This window comes from Octopus bimaculoides, chromosome 2, assembly GCF_046866305.1.
Source record: "Octopus bimaculoides isolate indiv1 chromosome 2, ASM4686630v1, whole genome shotgun sequence".
Classification (NCBI taxonomy): domain Eukaryota; kingdom Metazoa; phylum Mollusca; class Cephalopoda; order Octopoda; family Octopodidae; genus Octopus; species Octopus bimaculoides.
This window is the reverse complement of record NC_142929.1, coordinates 189,372,570-189,392,509: the sequence shown is the minus strand read 5'-3', so window position 1 is coordinate 189,392,509 and position 19,940 is coordinate 189,372,570. Positions and strand designations below refer to the sequence as shown.

At 37.5% G+C, this 19,940-nt stretch overlaps 1 protein-coding gene and 1 long non-coding RNA gene across 5 annotated transcripts in view; one reads left to right on the top strand and one right to left on the bottom strand.

Moving 5' to 3' along the window:
- Positions 1-275: 275 nt before the first annotated feature.
- LOC149137313 (uncharacterized) lies at positions 276-1,970 on the bottom strand. Its single transcript, XR_016240857.1, has 2 exons — positions 1,906-1,970; positions 276-817 (listed from the first exon to the last, which is right to left on the bottom strand). It is a non-coding gene; the product is annotated as an uncharacterized LOC149137313 (long non-coding RNA).
- Positions 1,202-19,940, top strand: part of LOC106878744 (uncharacterized) — a 33,467-nt gene continuing 14,728 nt past the window's right edge. For 3 of the 4 annotated variants that reach the window (XR_016240852.1, XM_089348234.1, XM_014928059.3), the window contains exon 1: positions 1,202-9,623. Coding sequence is in view for 3 of the 4 variants with exons in the window: in XM_089348234.1 (XP_089204360.1) it covers positions 3,131-9,623 (6,493 nt within the window). In the remaining variant the exon portion in view is untranslated. Of the gene's footprint in view, positions 9,624-10,042; positions 10,884-19,940 lie in introns of those variants that run through there. The other variant, XM_014928060.3, reaches the window with a different exon arrangement.

Sequence of the window (19,940 nt, the reverse complement as noted above, 5' to 3'; positions counted from 1 at the left end):
TCGGTTATAGACTTAACTATATAAATCACCCCTACACTCTATGGTTGACGGGGTTTGCTTTTTAATTTAGATTTTGTTCCACGTCCTTTCAACTATTTTCATGATGTTAGCGCATTTGGTGGTAATAAGCTGTTTAGCTCCAGGAGAAGTCTTAAAGAGTAAACAGACTTATGATTGAAAGAATTCCAGTTGTGACCACCTCCATTTTAAGGGTATCCAGGTCTACGTTATCGAACACATCCTTCCTTTCTTTAAGGTCTAGTGTGATTTGATAGCGATTTGGCTTCTGTTTCCTGCAGATCGAACGACCAGGTCAATACTCCATCGTTGTTGAGTTTGAATTGTAGCAAGGGATCAAAACATATCGATTCTTTTCTATTTGATCTGGGGGGTTTTATGTTCAATAATGCTGTGGAGAGATACTGCTGAGGTAGGTGGAAATGGTACGTTTTCGGCAGCAAGCTGGGTTTGAACCCTGGTTTTTCATTTCAACTGGAAACAATTTATTTAAGAACAGAATTTTAATCATTATTAGTTGAGTCTAACAATTGCAATTATATTGGTCTCCCTCATCGCTTCAGCGAATGACGGTTCAACAGGACACAGCAGCACAGTGTTCCCAGTTCGCTTCGTGAGGGAATTCAGATCCAGCTGGAGGCGATGTAATAGTGGTCTCCGCCATTTTGGTGGGGTATATTGGACCCAATTCTGCATTGGGTTTTTTTCTCCTCCAATGTGTTGATCCTGGTTGTTACAAAGTCGGAGGTGGCTTGGTAGCAGGAGCTTCTCCACTGAGCTCTATTGAACGCATCCATAGCTAAAGAAAATAAAACCTACCTTTATTGCATATTGTTTCAATTCATATACTGTCTATAATCGTTATTATTGTTATTAATGTCGGAAAAATACGTAGGGCGGCGAGCTGGCAGAATCGCTAGAACGCCGGGCAAAATGCTTAGCGGCATTTCGTTCGTCTTTACCTTATGACTGTAAATGCCGCCAAGGTTGACATTGCCTTTCATCCTTTCCGAGATCGATGAAATAGGTACCAGTTGAGCACTGGCGTCAGTACAATTGGCTTACTCCATTGCTAGCCTTGTGTCAAAATTTGAAACCATTATTATTTGACTTTCTGTAAATTCCTACAAAATATTCGCCCCTCCCTCCCCTTATCGTTACAACTATTATTTTTGTTAACCGAAAGAAGAAACGGCTGAGGAAGAAATGCATTTCTTGATAAATGTTCTCGTTTCTCTCTCTCTCTTTCTCTCTCTCTCCATATATTTCTTATTCTCACTTTTATAAAAATATGATAAAAGCCAACTGGTTTATTCCTCTACAAACATTGCATATGGCTGTTTCTACATCTCAGTTGCAGTTAGCTTGGTAAGCAAGTTGTATTTATTTTTAAATTAATCATTTTTCTTTCTTTCTTTCTCTCTCTCTCTTTCTGTTTGCTCATAGTCTTGTCCGTCTCCCACGAAATTCTTTTTCTCATTCAGTCCAGAAAAAACAAAATAACAAATAATAACTGAATAAATATAAAAAAAGAAAGTCGAAACAACTTTTAAGCAGAAGTCCTACTCGTCCTGCAACTCCAAATGCATTCCTTACGACACTTTTTATACTGTGGCAATGAACTGACGACATATCTACTCTCTCTCTCTCTCTCTTCCCCCCTCCCTCTTCATCAACTGATGGCCTGAAATTATTTTATATCCCTTATTTAAAATATTAGGAATATGGAAAGCTTTCTCATTCTTCAGCCGATCGATCAAACTGAATCACTCAATCAAGCTGTGCAGCAACTTTTAATATCAATATCCTAATATTAATTGTAGTAGTCAGCTAGAAAGAGATAGAATGTGGTGACATCTTAAGTGTCACTTTGTCAAAGTTGACCACCTGTGATTCTGTTCCTCCGCCGCCGTCGACGCTCATATCGATCTGATGACGTGCTACCACGTGACTGCCACTCGACGCCTCGATTGGTCTTTCGCTGCGAAGCTACGATTTTTTTTCGCCTTCGTGTCGCACTTGCAAGTGCGTGTTTTTTTGCACAAACGTCTGCTGGCAGCTCTGGGAATACATTTCACTGAATGTAACCGACTGGATTCCTTTTACGTGCACAAATCTTACAGAAAAAAACCGGGAGGAAACGAGAGAATTGAATTCTTAAACTGACACACGTCTCATCTTCAGTAAAATAGATGCTACACTGCTGGTACAAGCGGAGGCAAGGAGTCTGCCTCCCTGTTGCGAAACGCTTATTTTCATTTGGAAATATTACAACAGATTTTACTCATTTAAAAAGCTTCACTCATGACCCCAGAGGATTACCTTTCTGTGAACATGGATATTTTACGGACGGTTAGGAGGCATAAAGAAGGTAATGGCTATATATTTAAATTATAAAACAACAATGTTGTGGAATTTACACAAGTTGACGTCTATTGTTGGTAAATAACACCAAATGCATTCCCTGCATATTGCTACACAGCGGACCCGATTCTCTCGTAGCACAATATTTCACTGAGACACAAATGACAGCTAAATATTTCTTTATATTCTACGACTACAAACAAAGGTCACCCTTCATTCACTTTGTTCTCCATCACAAAATTCCTCGCTAATCTATGAAACACGTTAATATTCCTGCTGAATAACCATTCCTGTTATTTTGTCAATACTGAAAAAAAAAAGTGAAAAACAAAAAAATAGCAAGAAAAAGAAAAAAAGTTTCTCTGCAACTGGCAAAGTTGGGTGTGTTTGCATATGTAAAAAAAGAAAAAAAAAAGAAAGAAAATTGTAATCAATATCTATTATCTTTCCTCTGTCCTCTACACACCTCAGTAGCCCTAAACCTGTCCTTGTGGCTTGACTACCACAGTATGTATGTCATTGTAAATATATTTATAACTCGCTTTCTCATCACCAACTACGTGGACAGCTGTTACATGCGGCAGGTCAGCTCTTTCTCTTCGGATCTATAGAACTGATTGATTTTTATTCATGGATTACATCTTGGATTAAATCAACTGTTTATCTATTCTCATAAAACTATTTAAAACTGCCGTTTTCCTTTTTTCTTCTTCTTCTTCTCCGATGTTCTTTCAATGAATCTAAAACGATGAATGCGTCAGGAGGAGTCCCAGCCATGGACGGAGCGTTCGAACGGTTTATCACGGCCGCTATCGCCACCATCATTACTATCATGTTTTCTTGGAGACTCTTAACCGATGTCAACGAGTACGACTCCACCATTCCCATCATTTCCCCTCCACCGCCCAGGCTGAAACATCTCACAGAAGATAACCAGGAAACAGATGATAGTAATGATTACGATAACTTTTCAGACGCTGACGACGAAGCTGAAATCGAACCCGCGACCTGCGAATTCAAAACCTTTGCTTTTGCAATGCCAGCGAGCCGCCAACATTCCGATCACAACATTCCAGGTGTAATCAGTCATTCTAACATTCCAAGTTCGGAGATGAGCAACGTTCGTTATCATTCCACAAACAGAGCTACTTACTTTATTGATGACTGTTATCAAACGACGGCGATACCCAGAAAGACAGACATACCTGGCGGATGTGTGGAGCAGGAGATAAGTTATCAACCTGACGAGCCATTAGGCCTGAAGGCAAATAATACAGCAGTAGCAGCAGCAACTAGTAGTAGTAGTAGTAGTAGTAGTAATAATAATACAGTTACTGCTGCTGCTGCTTCTAGTACAGACATTAAAGTAGGCAGCACGGTAAGAAGCCACCCTATTGTAGCTAAGAGAGAGACAGGTAAAACTGTTTTTATGTTGGGTTCCGCCTCGCCGCTCCAACAAGTTGTATCACCCCCTCTGCTGGAGAGTGTTCACACTAGACCAAGGCTGCCCTCTGCACTTCAGCTCGGTAATTCTCCTCAAAACCTCACTTCAGACGACTCACAAATGACGACCGCACCGAGATATTCGTCTCACACGTCTATAGAAACACCAACAACACCATGTCTTTCTTCTACATCGGCAAACGTAAGTCGTTCTTCTTTAACTCAAACGTCGTGTCGTGGATCTCAGGTGAAACGACCACCTCCGCCATTACCGCCTCGACGACCCCAAGGCGGCGGCGGTGATGTTACAAACACCACGAATAATACTTATAATAATAACAATATTACTTCTACTGCTACCTCTATTGCTAGTCCAAATGACCGTAATACTACCAACACACACACATCGACTGGCGATCAAACTAAGAAACCTGCCGCCGCTCCTATATTAGGAAGACGAGCCATGGCGAACAACAACAAAAATAATGTTGCTAACAAAACTGAAAGCTGTCAGTCTACAAGTACCAACAGTACCAATAGCAGTAGAAGCAGCAGCAGCAGTAGTAGTAGTGGTAGTACGAGCAGTCTTGTGTGTAACCGTGAGTTTCGAGATATCGTCGATGATGAGGACTTCAAACAAATGGTGCCCAGCCGTGAAATGAATTTCTTTCGTCCGAGGCATCGATACTGCCCTCCGCCACCCTCACCGTCCAATTCCCATTACTACGATATCGATTCCGACTCAGACAGCGACTCTGAAGTTTTCTATTTCAATGGTCTGGAACCGATCGAGGAAGAAGATTCGGATGATTTATCCTCCGACAGCGATCGATGCGAAGAGTATGAAGTGAAAGGAAGCTACCCACCCTCTGTGATTCACAACTACGACGACGACAACAACAATTTCCACACCTTCAACAGAAGCAGCAGCAGCAGCTACAAGCAACCCAGTTCACATAGTCTTACAGGTGTTCCAGCACGTGGCACTGCAGGTCTGTTATTTTCATCTCACCCTGGTGACGCTGCTACTACCATCAACAATCGAACGGCATCGTTGCTGTCTGCCAGCAGCAATCATAATAATAGCAGCATCTCGCCTCGCCAGCATGGCAGAAGTTTCACGACTGAAAACAAAAACAATGAAGCTGTTAGGAATTACGAGGAAAGTTCTGTTGATACGTCGTTCACGTCGCCGTATGTGTCGAGTAGCGATGAATTGGCGGAGCGAGAAGAAGAGCTGGAGGAGAAAGGCAAAGAAATAAGGCCAAACAATGTAGAGGAATGTGACCAACCCAGGTGTGAGGAGGATGGCGACACGAGTGAAGATAATAACAATGTCACCTACACACACGCTACAGCTACTGTTGAACAGGCACCCATTATATGTCCACCTAAACAGTTGTTTAATATACCGTCCTCCACTTCGTCGTCTTCTCAATCAAACACTCATTCAACGTCAGTATTAACACCGCCAGAGCCGCCACCACCACCAACAGCAGCAACAGTTGATAATGTGATATCTATTAATAACATTCCAGTCCAGCATATGTTTAGAGATAATAACAATGGAGATACGTTAAAAAATACATCGAAAGTTTGTGCAGAGGAACAGTCTAGTACCGATAGTTTTGGTCAGGTGGATAATATCGATTCAACAAACAAACAAACGACTGTTCGATCGACTGATGAACTAAGCAACTCGTTAAAGAAATCCTCGGTGACAGCACGACCCCTCAGTCAGACCATCGGCGATTTAAGTGACACGTCACGTGATTTAACCACTTACAATGAAAATGCACTTTTGACTTTCACAACGTCTACAAACGATCGTTCACAGCGAATCAAGGATGATTCTGCAAACCCTGCACAGACTCCTCAAAAGTCTCGGGAACGATCTTATTCTGATGGAGATGTCAACCAAGATGAAGAAACGAGCAGCAGTCCGTCTGAAAGTACTCATGGTCTTATACTCGATATCCGAGCTAACTCTACAACGAAAGAGGAAGCAGAGTCATACGGAGAGGAATTCCTAATCATAGGAAAGACTAATCCACAGAATTTCCAAACTCCTTCACCGGATGTATACTGTTCCAACCAATCCAACTGGCCTATCCAGCTCTACTTTGATGCTACCAAGTCTAATGCTGCCGAGAATCCACCTCGTGGTTTTACATTTTCCTACACAGAGCCTGGCGAAACGGCCTACAAAGCTCGCAGTTTTTATGTCGAGAACTACGACAACAACAGCAACACTTTAAACAACAACAATGTTCACCATCAATATGATGACAGTCGGAATATGTCGGAACTTAATGAGAATAATAATTTATCTGCAGATGATCTGAAGTTTACTCCACCAAGGGACTATGTTGATAACCCAATGAAATTTGCTTCTGATGATATTAATGTCTTTACAGCTAGCAAGCTTGACAATGGCCCCATGATAATTAAGAGGGCATTGTCGATGACGAATGCTGAACCAAATAGACAACCTGACAACTACACCAGTCTTGAACAGCAAAACAGATATCTGTCAAATTATAAGGAACCAGAGAGTATGGAAACTACATTGTCTCAAGTACAGCATGAACCAGAGAACCAAAGACCAAAGAGTTACGTTGAACAGGAAGCCGTGGAGAATGTTTTACAGTACGATGGATTAACCGAAAAGGATTTATATATTAACAAGTATTCGGATTACGTTCAGAGTGATTATGTTACCCTTGTTACTATGGAAAAATCATACCCTGACATTTTAAAAAAAGGAAGTTTTAATGAAAATAGCCAGGATATAAATTCCAATGATTACGTTGGGGAGGAGAGTATGGAAGATAGGGTATTTCCTGATGTGGTAAAAAAAGATACATACCCTGTCAGCTCCTTACATCAAGATACTGTTGATCATGCACATGTATCGACTTTTCCTGATGTATTAAACAAAGGAATCATTGAAAAAACACAGGATGTGATTTCTGAGGATTTTACCGTATTAGAATGTAAGGAAAAACGACCATTTCCTGATATTGTTGATGGACAAGCTTACCATGTTAACAAGCATGCAGGTTATGGTCAGAATTATTCTGTAATGCAGGAAGCAGCAGAAAAAACAGGTTTTCCTGATATAGTAAATAGAGAAGAATTTCATTTGGACAGACATTTACAAGAGACTCAGCAGGGTTATACAATGGAAAGTAAATTAATTCATCAAGAACCAGAGGAAGATATAATTAAAAAAGAAATTCCTGTAGACTATAGCAGTCGATTGGATACAAAAGAGAAATCTAGTTCTGATTCAACAAGAAATGTTCAAGAATGCAATTCTTCAGACGTATCACACATAGAAATGGGGGCTGTTTTGAAACCCCCATCTTTGATAAAAAATGAGAATCGAAAGTCGAGTGATCCGGTTCCAGATTCATATTCTTTAAATACAAGTGTTGATCCTGTAAGAAAGGTAACTGTATCACCTGAAAATCTGTCCAATTCTGAATTAAGATTAAAAACTGAACCGGCAGCCAGTGAAGAACTTGTTTCTAGCATTGACTCTGAAGTAGAATTTGAAGTTTTCAAAAGCGAATGTTTAGCCCATTCCGAGGATTATAGCAGTTTATTGTCCCTTGAAAAGTTGGATGAGTCAGGGAACATGTACCCCAGTCAACACGAGTTGTCTTCAAATAAAGCCGAAAGTGATAATTACGAGGGCAGCCTGTCTCTCGAAGAATATGATGAACTTGCAGACTTTGTTAGTGACCAACTTAGTCCACCTCCAACATCAGCTCTTCACAGACCATTGACAGTTAAGACACAGCTAGGTGGCAGTCGTCAAGTTCCTTTAGTCCGACGGAAAATTAATGCTGTGCGGAAACGATATTTTGGCAGCGAAAACAACGTCTCCGATTTAATTGAGGATGAAAATTCAGTGAGCAACAGATTTGCTAGATATCGCAAAACTTCCCTCAGAGCATTGAAACGACGAGATGCTGCTAAACGTCTTTCTCTACACAATGACCAGGAGGCAATCCATGCTTCAAGGATTAGGCCAAGTAAAAGTCTGAGTCACATTAGTCAACTCTATTTACGCAGTGAACCTGTATGTAGGTACCCCCGTCCACCTTTCCATGAAATACACCCAGACTGTATATTGTCACCTGGCAATGCGGATAACCTTGAAGAATCTATTCAAGCTGCATCCATTGATAATCTCGAGTCTTGTTTATCCCAATATGATTCCTTTTGTTCTTTGGTGGAGACGGATATAGACACAGGGGAAACAACTGAGAGACGGTTCAGTTTTGATAGTGAAGCTTTTGAAATTCCTTTCTCTTTTCAGCCATCCTATTTCGGCAAGTCAACAAGTCTAATGGATCTACGCTCAGAACAGCAACAGGTAAGGCGGTCGACCGGCAAAAGCCGGTTTGCTGACCGAAATGTACCGAAATCAAAGAGCATGCAGACACTTGAAACAAATCTTGATGATGATGCTGATGATGAAGATGACCTTCTGGGTGAGTCAAGTTTTAGGCGAGTGCCGTCCATTCATGAGCTGAGAGTGTCACGTTCTTTACAAAAATTAAATGTTCCGGCTTGGTACAAGAATTCAAGTGTGTCTCGCAGTGGTAGTTGTATTCTAAACAGAGACAATGACTCCATGAAATCTTTTGATTGGAGATTCAACGCAAGTCTTACTTCATCTCCAGCCAGCAGCATCATTAGCCACCAAGCACCCGTTGTCATAAAAACACGTGTCACACCCAGCTATACTCGTTCATATTCTGCACCTCTAAAGACCCCAAAATTAGTGCTGCCTCCAAAGCCGGCTAATGTTCGACTACCAAGCGATCAATTCAGAAACCAAGAGAAACCAAAAGGTCTGATGCCAATTCCAATAGTGCCCTTCTTAAAGATACGAGAAATGTTTGAGAAGAAGAGTCAAGAAAACAACTCACAACCGACTTTTCCCACTGCAGTTAGTCCTGTTTCTAAAACTCCAGTGAAAACTTCAAAACCAGAACCACCAAAACGGACAACTCCAGTCAAACGTGAACCCGATTCAATATCACAAAGTAAAAAGTCTCCTGTCTCACCTGGATTTTCTCCGGCTCTCCGGATTGACGAAGCTATTGAAGAAACGAACGAAGAAGAAGAACTTATGGAAGATACTATAGATGCTGTCAGTCATAGTTATACCTCGACACAGCCTAATGTAACACCTGTCAAATATGAAATTGCAAACGTCAGTGCTCCTGGAGCTGTAACGCTTTCTACTGCTCCACCATTGATTAACGGTAATTCAACACACGTGCCAGAAGGCCGTCATGTATACTTCAGTAACAGCCCTATAGTTGAGACCAGTGCAGAAGTGTCGAATAATGAAGTCCACGAACAGTACCATACTGTTGATCAGGCAGCACCAATCATCCGTCGACCTGTAGCCCGACGACCAGCTGAAGCAGACACACAACAACAGCAACAGCAACAACAACAGGATGAGCCATCAGCTAAAGCAACTCTGTCAGAATCCAAAGTGCCATCTGAGACTGGGACGACGCAAGACGATTCGGAGAGTAAAGAGAAAAGCCGAAAGGTTGTGAAAGTATCCGAACGAATCCAAATGTATGACCAGGCATCATCAAGCAAGGAACCGGAGAAAAATAAGGCAAGCAAAGAAAAAGATTGGAAACCAAAAATATTCAGTTTCCGGGATAATAAAGTTGCTAAGAGCCAACCCAAGCAAACACCCCCACAACCACCGCCTCCAAAAGCCAAGCTCCCAGTGCCGTTCTTCCGAAACAGAAAAGGTAAGGGTGATATTAATGTATCCACTTCCCTTTCTCCTAACCCCTTAACAACATCCTCCTCAACCATCCCTAATTCTTGTAATTTGCATGCAAACAGTTTGTCTCTGACAAATGTTAGTCTTAACCCCAACATTACAGATACAACTAGTAAAAATTCTAAAAGTAGTATCTCTAACACCCATTACAGTATTAATAGCAGCACTGTCCTTAATAAAAATGATGAACCTAATAGTTGTAGTGCCCTTAATGTGTATGATAAAACTAATAGCAGTAGTGCCCTTAATACATATAAGAAAAATAATACTAGTGCCCCTAACACACATTGCAATAATGGTCGTTCCCATACTAACAACTCACCCCTAATTATAAACAAAAATATATGTAGCTCTGAAAATGACCCTTTCTTTGAATTCTTGCAGAGACCACAGTATGACCCCTTGACCAGTGTCCATCAAGGTCGCCCTACGTCCATCGAGCAGATCCAGTCTTCGTTAGGCCGGCCATATATTGACCTTAGCTTTCGAATGCCGTCCCAACCACAGCAACCAATGCTTGATACTCTCAAACACTCCCCATTCTGTCGGCCGGTGTCTTCTGGAGATGAGCACTGTACCATATTTGGGCTAAGCATCAGTAAAAGGGATCAACCAGCAGCCCCACTGGTCAACACAGACCTGGGTAGCAGTTACGCTGAGAGTGTCTCTCTCAATCGAACTTGTAACACCGAGGTTGCTAATACAGATGCCAGCTTGGATGAAGTTCTTGAAAGCCTTCTGGCTTTAAAGAACTAAATCTGTTCTTTTGTTTTACTGAGAGACCAAAACTGTTTTATCACATGCAAATGCTTGGAGACACTCAGCACTTTCAAACAGTGGAAATAACTTAGTTGGACTCTAAAAACTAACTGGTAGAGGGAGGGAGGGGGAGATATTCTTTATATATATATTTAAAACAAAAAAAAAAAATGTCTTTCTTAAAAACTCATATTTTTCTCTGTAAAGTAAAAAAAAAGAAAAAATAACAAACAAACACATGATTACCTAGATTTAATTTTATATTAACACTGAAAATATACTCCACAAAATTCGCCATTAAAAAATATATATGTATACATATGTATATATATATATATTTTAAAATAATTTACACTTAATTTTTTCGTGACACTTTGTTAAAACATGTGTCTTGGAAATGTCACCGCCCATCGTTATTTTAGCAGCATTTCGGTTTTAGGAAAACAATAAACAAGCATAAAAATTATTCTTTCTTCAATTTAGTAATTCTGCATATGATGTGTGTGTGTGAGAGAGAGAGTGTGTGTGTTAGTATATCTCTGCGTGTTTGTTAAGTGACTCTCATTTCTTTAGATTATTTGTATGGCTCTTATTAAATTTACAAAAAATACTGCAAACATTTCTTTCTCAGGCATTGTTAAAAAAAAATGTATGAATTAAATTATTTAAAAAATCACTGATTGAAAACGAAGATTCTTCTATCAGCTATGTATCAGAAACGTATGCTAAACCAGAGCATAGTAATCAATGAGAAAGGAGAGTGAGAAACGCCACTCCCCACCTCACCTTGAATTTAAATCAAGGCATAAGGATTTTGCATAATATAATATTTCTAAAAACCTAAAAGAAAAAAAAAAAATTGAAAATAGATTATATTAATAATGCAGTCTTTCATGTAATAATTTACAGGGAAAATTGACCTAAGTCAAAACATTGAATAATAATATTATAATAATAATAATAATAATAATGATAAACTGAGACTTATGACAGGTTAGATAGTTAACGTCAATCAAGTACCAGTGCTAATACGTCCTTGGTGTATAAATAAGACATGTTTAAAAGGATTCATATCTTCATAAGATATAAAACTCCATCGAGCTAAGTTGAATTGAGGCATGGCTGAATGTAGAGCATTTTTTTAATGACACCAGCAACAACAACAACAATAACCAACAGTAAAAATATCTGTTTGCCACCATTTTCCTTGTTTATAATTGTGTTAGTATTCGTAGTATCGAGGAAGAGAAGTCAATGCTAAGGACACACACACACACACACACGTTTCGTGAAAGAACGTTTCTACAGCAGTGTGTTTAATTGGTTGTCATCTCAAGAGGAATTGGAGAGAAATACACTTAGACGCATCATCTCAGCATTTATTTCATAAACATCTTTTTTTCGTAGATTGCATGTGATTAGGTTGATATAAACCGTTGCTTCATTAAAACATAGACTTTCGTTAAAAGGTAATTACATTTTCATTAAAACACGATTAGACATTCATGAAAAGATAATTAGACCATCATTAAAACAATTAAACCTTCATTAAAATGGATCTTCGTTAAAATATACTGTCATTAAAAGATGTTTTGGAATAGCTGTCCCTTGAAGTTCGATGCCTTATAGGAAAGGGATAAGGTACAGGAAATGTTAAACAGAAATCCATTATGAAAAAAATTTGAAATTTTTGTGGAGAAAAAAATTTTTCCAGCATCGGAATTTTCATTTGTATGCAAAATACAAAAGCTGTAAAGGGGGAAAAAAAAAAATCTCTTTTCCTTTCCTATGAGGTATGGGACTTTGAAAGAAAGCTATGCTAAAACTCCACCCATTAAAAGCATATTGGACTTTCATTAGAGTATATTAGATCTTCTGAGCATAAGGGCTGAAAAACAGACCTCTGGTGTATAGCAACCCAACAAGTTCAACTTAACAAGGAAACCCTGAGGATGATTTTTTTAACACAGAAATCTGTCTGGTGTTTGTGTTTTGTTTTTCTTATTATTTTCATTTGCTGTCTTTTTTATTTGTTTTTCTTCCAATCTTCCCCTGTCAAAACACAGGTAGACAGACACAAATATATACATGCACACACATATATGCACATATACATAAACACATGTATATATTTGTATATAAATGTTTGTGTGTGCATGTATATACATATATAACTCAGCACATTTTGTTTTAAGCAACATTTCATTTTAGTTTGTCTCAACATTTTGTTTTGTTCAACTACATTAAAATATAAAGTACCAGTCACGTACTGGGGGACAATTTAATCAACAATACTCTTTCCTGCTAAGATCATTTGTGGTCTTGTGCATATATGTCAGACATGACTGCTTAACAACTTCATCATAGTGTGGTATGTAGATATGGAAGAGAGAAGGCTGTGAATTTTGGTAAATAAACTTACTAAGTGCCTTCACTGGATGTATCCATAGCAATGCTTCTCGGGGAATTTGGTTCAGGGTAACTCTGCCTTACATTTCCTCCAAGAATTGATGAAATAAAATCCTGGTCAAATATATATACTGGAGTCAAATTCTATCATTGAGATCTTGTTCCCCCCAAATTTGTGGCCTTATGCTAATATTTCACCCTTGTTTATCTATTCACACTGTTTTCAATTAATCCTGGATTATCCCACAGCTTTGAGATTTCAATGATGCAATTGTTACTTTTAGAATGACATTGTAGGGTAGGTGTGAAAGGCCAGATCTGGCTGGTTTGAACATTAACATTATTTGAACATTATTTTGGTCAGATATGACTGGCTTAAATGCTAAAGGGTTAACCATCAGTATTTTCAGTGATTGACTCCAGTATGGCCGATTTGCATTGACATCACAACATTCTAGAGTTGCCTTCTCTTTTACTCAAAATTTATTTTTCCAAAGATTTAATATTTTATATTTGGAATTAAATTCCAGAAAATGTTTTGTGATGTCCTGAAAATTTTGCCTCCCATTATTTTGTGAACACTAAACATTGACATTTTGTATAGTTTATTCATTTCCCGCTTTCGTTTAATAAAATTATATTTTCTGAAATGTAAAGAGCTTCTGGCTAAAATGATACGGCTGTAACAAATGAGGTGTTTAGGACATCTTGTGACAATGGTTACATTGGAGTATCAAGAGTTCTAGAATATCCCGCAACAGAACAGTTCAAAGCAGCAACAAAGTACCCAGGGTATTCCATAAGAGATTAGTTATGTGTCTCATGAGCTTTTCAGGACACTGTATAGCAAGCAGAACAGTTACATAGCTAATATCAAGATATTTAAGACATCCTGTGACAACAGAAAAAAATGCAATAAGATGGTCAGAATATTCTGTAAGAAAGAATAATTGTGTGCCTCTAACAAGATGTATCAAGATTTAAAAGACTTTGTGCATTGGAATAGTTGCTTAGCAGTAACAAGGCTTTTTAGGAGCTTCTGCAACAACATACATAGCAATACGCAGGGCGTCAGAAGACCCTGTTAAGAGACATAACTCTTATGAGATTTTCAAAGACCGCATGTGCCAGAAGAGCTACGCCGCTGTAAGAGAACACATCTTTAACGAGACTTTCAGAGTACCTGGAGATGGAAACTTCCCTTATGTAGCTCTCTCTCTCAAATTGAGGTGACAAACCATATTTACATATCATTTTGTTTTTGTTTTTTACCAATTTGTTGATTTATTTTTTTGTTTTTATGCTTTTTATCTTTGCTTTTTTTTTATGTTGCATTTCTTCTTTTTTTATATGTATTTTAGTTCTGCTTTCCAACAACTTTTCATGCTGACATCACCGAAAGATCCCCTCTCCCTTAAAAAATAGCTGCCCCTTATCTTCTTCTTAGGCACCAAATGGGCACTTCACTTAATCTCATAATCCCACAGAATCATTTAAATTCGTACTTCCCCCTCCCCCCAAAATGTGGTGTTGTTTGCTTACATGTGGTTTTAATTTCCATTGTAAATTAATCTGAAGACTAAACGAAGTTTTAAGCAACTGTTATTACATTCTTCTTTATATGTTTTTCGAACGAAACTGTTATATATATTCAAAAGAGCTTATCTTCTTAGATTAAATGAAAATAAAACCTTGCTTTTGATGTAAAAGCCATCTATCAAGCATGGCAGATGTTGCTTCCTGCTAAATTATCATTTAGTTCCCTGTTTGACTCTAAATAAAATGGAATTTATCTATAATTTTACTAATTAGATCTTAATCATAAATACCAGGTAACAAAGGTAAAGTTTTATATTTTTAAGTAAAACATAAGTCATAATTACATATATTGATTAATTATATATACCGTATATATAGATATATACACACACACACATATGTTTGAGAGGACTAAGGCCGCTAACATTGTGAAATAATAAACACTGTCTATTAATTTTTATAAATATAATTTATTTAAATGCCACAGCTTGTGGTTTAAATATATTTTGTAATAAAAATAAATATTACAAGTCAATATTTCTTTTTCTAAATCCTCTGTTACATTGAGTCTATGTATGAATGTCTATATATATAGCTGTGTGTGTATGTATTACATATGTGTATTGTGTATGTATATATTTGTATATTATTGTTATACTGGCCAAACAATTAGAATAAATGTGAATATATTAGCATACGGTTAATATCATCATTGTTTTAAGGTCCATGCTTGCATGGGTCAAACAGAAAAAGAATTTTTTAATGTAGATTTTTTTATAGCCAGATGCCCTTCCTGTGGCCAACCCTTATCTTGTTTCCAAGCTAGGGAATATTTCATCTTGGACAGACCTATTTTTCACTGACAGCTGGAAACGACACCACTTGTATAATGGTGATGCTCATTTACAGCCATCAGTTGTCTAGAAAAAGACATGCACACACATATATATACATACATACATATATATATATATATATGTGTGTGTGTGTGTATATACTATAGGCTTCTTTCAGAAGCTCAGGATGCGGTACAGTGGTGCTAAACCCAGAACCATATAGTTGGGAAGCAAGGTTCTCAATGAATAGGTGTGTCTATATTAATAGAAATTTGGCCATTGCTCTCAGGTGAATACGACATGGCAGCTTGTGCCATACTATTTTAGCTTCCTGTATACTGGAAGGAGAGGGCTGCACCGGCACTAGGGCATGAGGGTGGTGCACATTTACAGCTGAGTAGACTGGAGCATTGTGAAAAGATGTTCTTCATCCAAGGACACGTTCTGCCCAGTCAAGGAATCAAATCCTCAACTTCATGATTGTGAGCCAAACACCCTAACCACTGAGCCATGCATCTTTACTATATATATATATATATATTGATTGATTGACTGAGGAGAATATGTAAGAACTTTCTTACATAACTACTTGAAACACCTATATTAAATGCATTCAAAATTTTAAAATAATAGCATTTGGTTTTGTCTTTATATTATGTATAAAGAATAAGTACTAGGCTAAAGTAAATAGTGAGAGGAAGGGAATGATAGATTAATCCTTTGAAAGTGGTGCCCCAGCATGGCCTTATTTACCTGACAAAATTAAACAAACAAATATACATCAGCTATATATATGTATGTATACTTAGTCTTGTCTAACCCATATAAACATGGAAAGGTAGATGTTAGAATAACATGCATATATATATGCTGTCTCTTTGTATATCATATATATTTGTTTGTGTGTGTGCTAGATGCTATATGAACATGTATATTATTTATTTGTATTAAATATTTCCATGTGCCTATATACATAGTCTTAAGTACTAACTTTTCACTTTCTCTCTCCACATTTACCATTACAAGCAGACATAGAGAACCAAATGATGAACCTGAGGAAGACTCTTTAGCATTCAGATGGCTCAATCAAATATAAGCCTTATCTATTTAGACAGTTTTGAATGAATTAATTAATTATGTCTTATCTCATAGCTTTGAGATTTCAGTGATGTGATTGGTTATTTGTAGGGTGGGTGTGAGAGGCTGGTTAGAACATAAAGCAGGTAGAATATTTGGACTGGATTTGACTAGTTTAAATATTTAAAGGGTAAATAATGTCCCCCTGTAGACGATGAGCATTGTCTGATACATGTGGGAAGAAGTTGGTTTAATATATACATTAACAAAATAGATGTTTAAAAATTTCTTCAAATATTTAATTTGCTTCAGATAAAAAAGAATATTCAGAAAAGTGTATTGATTAAGCTTGTGTGCATGGAAAGAGAGAAAGATGTTTGCTCCATACAAACATGGAAACAGGGTTGTTAAAATTGAGGATACATACATACATATCAGGCATGTGTCGTCAGTAATTACTCAGGGTAGGCAGTTGGTGACCTTTATGTAGTAAAACACAAGAATAAGCGAAACACAGACATGAGACTGAGTTGAAGGCAGATTTACTTTTGCCTTTAGAGCACGTAAAGAAAACGTTGTAGAAATGTATGCAGCAAGTGTACTACAGCCGTACTATGCGTAGCTTAAATACTAAGATTGAAAAGCAGGGGCCAATTATGTCTACCTAATCTGCAAGAAAATAAAATACTTTGCATTTTATGCATATTAATCAGAGTAACCTTCATAATTTTATTGAATTATGTGCATATTTTACCATAAAAGGAAAATGTTGCTATCAGTCGATTTTATTCAAGGTAGGCACTGCCTACCTTGCTTACCTAGGCGACACATCCCTGATGCATATATATATATATATATATATATATATATATATATATATATATATATATATATATATATTGGGAGATAAATATTACCTTTTGGTATTAATACTGTTTCTGTTGGTGTTATTTTTTGATAAACCCACTGGCTATTTGCCTAAAAGGACATTAATATATTATATATTGTTGACGAGGGAATTGGCTGCTATGTCTGCACTGGTCATCTGTCATTGACAAGTCCAAAGGTGAAGTCATTTGATTTGGCAGTTCTGGTGAACATAGTGGATGGTTATTACCCATCAACGACATAAACACTTTTATGCACCACAAGCCCATATGAGAGGCCCTCTCTTGGTAAATAACGTTAATATTCTGTATTCTAACATAACATGCACTTTTAGTGGGAGACAAATACATATATGTATGTATGTATATATATATAGTGTGTGTGTATATTTAATTAGAAGTTATAAAGTGACTCAAAGGCTAGGAGCTTCAAGCATGGCACTGCTTGGACACTTCATGCACAAAAATCTTGGCCCTTGTGTCACTATGTAACTTCTGATTAAATACATATTTACCATTTTTGGTGGGAGATTTAGCCTGGCACCTCAGCCGCCTTTATTCTGTTGCAAGTACTTGGGCCAGATTTCTATTTTGAGGCTAATGCGTGAAGGAGTGTGGCTTCATGGTTAGGAAATGTTGGCCTGCTCACCTAGCCAGCAGGGTGATATCAATCTAAAACATGGTGACCAGTGATATATAACAGTATCCAATAGTCTTGTTGATACCATGATATATATATATATATATATATATATATATATATATATATATATAATATCAATGTATTATAAATTAACTACCAACAAAAATAATTGGTAAGCTAACTCAAAAAATCATCACCAAAATAGCAGAAAAAAACGACAGTGAAGATATGCAGACTCTTCAAGAATCGATCCTTTTGGCTATATTAATAATAATAAAGGAGTTACGACGCAAAAACGTATAAATTCAAATGAACATATTTATCTTCTTCAATATATATTTCAGTATAAAGAATTCATTAAGAGACTTAAATCAAAATTTCTTTACACATCATTCAGGAATAAATAAATATAACATCAGAAAAAATACATTCCGTTTAAAAACACAAACCGTTCATGGCGAAAAAATTTCACAATTACAAAAACCGAACAAAATTTTTAAAGTTTTAGCAAAAAGAACGCTATTACCTACATACAGGCATCCACGTGTGCGCCCGTACACACACGCACACACGTTCATGCGCGTGCACTCTCACATGTATATGTATGCATACACAAACAAGCAAAGTTCACAAGTCATAAACACATACACACACACACACACACACATACATCCACATATATATATATATTTATTTATTTATTTATGTGTTTCAGCCAAGTGGCTGCGGTCATGCTGGTGCACCACCGTATATATATATATAAATATAAAAATATGTTAAAAAAACCTCATTTTAAAATATATTATAAAATTATATGTACATATATTGGAGACGCAATGGCCCAGTGGTTAGGGCAGCAGACTCGCGGTCATAGGATCACGGTTTCGATTCCCAGACCGGGCGTTGTGAGTGTTTATTGAGCGAAAACACCTGAAGCTCCACGAGGCTCCGGCAGGGGATGGTGGCGAACCCTGCTGTACAAGTACACGGTGGTGCATCAGCATGGCCGCAGCTCTGAGCTGAAACTTTGAAATGAAATGAAATATACACAAAAAAAAAACCTATACACATACAAAACACCATACACACACACATATATATATATACATGTACATATACATATACACACACATATACATACACACATATATACATATATATACATATATACATATATATATATATATATGTATATATACACACATACAAAACATTACATACACACATATACACACACATATATATATATCATCATCATCATCATCATCGTTTAACGTCTGCTTTCCATGCTAGCATGGGTTGGACGATTTGACTGAGGACTGGTGAAACCGGATGGCAACACCAGGCTCCAATCTGATCTGGCAGAGTTTCTACAGCTGGATGCCCTTCCTAACGCCAACCACTCAGAGAGTGTAGTGGGTGCTTTTACGTGTCACCCGCACGAAAACGGCCACGCTCGAAATGGTGTCTTTTATGTGCCACCCGCACAAGCCAGTCCAGGGGCACTGGCAACGATCACACTCGAAAATCCTACGGGAGCCAGTCAGGCGGTACTGGCAACGGCTACGCTCAAAATGGTGCATCATATATAAATTCATATATATATATATATATATATATATATATATATATATATATATATATGCGTGTGTGTGTATGTATATATATGTATATACACAGACATGCAGGAAGCAAATAGACACCTTTCATTTTCAAAATCTTTTGATATTAATGGGTTGAAGGAGAGTTTATCTTCTAGCTGCTTGTCCATAATACCCAAGCTTATGCAGATATGTAACACATGTTCTTGAACTAACTTCTAACTGTTTTGCAATGTCAGAAGCTTTCGAACAGGGTTTGTTTTCCACAATTTTCTTCAAACAACAAAGCTTCCTTTCTGAGGGCCCAGGCTGGCCGAGACAAGAACCTGTTGCTTCTTTTCCTTGGCTTTTGAATAGCACTATAATTCTATTAACAGTAGCGAGCGGAATTTGAAGATTTTCGGCAATTTTTCACTGGCTAAGACCAGCCTCAGATTGCCCAACAATACAACCTCTTTGAAAATCTGAAAGTTCTGCTGAATATTTTGTGTGTGGCCTGGTTACTCTTTGTAAATGTTTAATATAATGTCA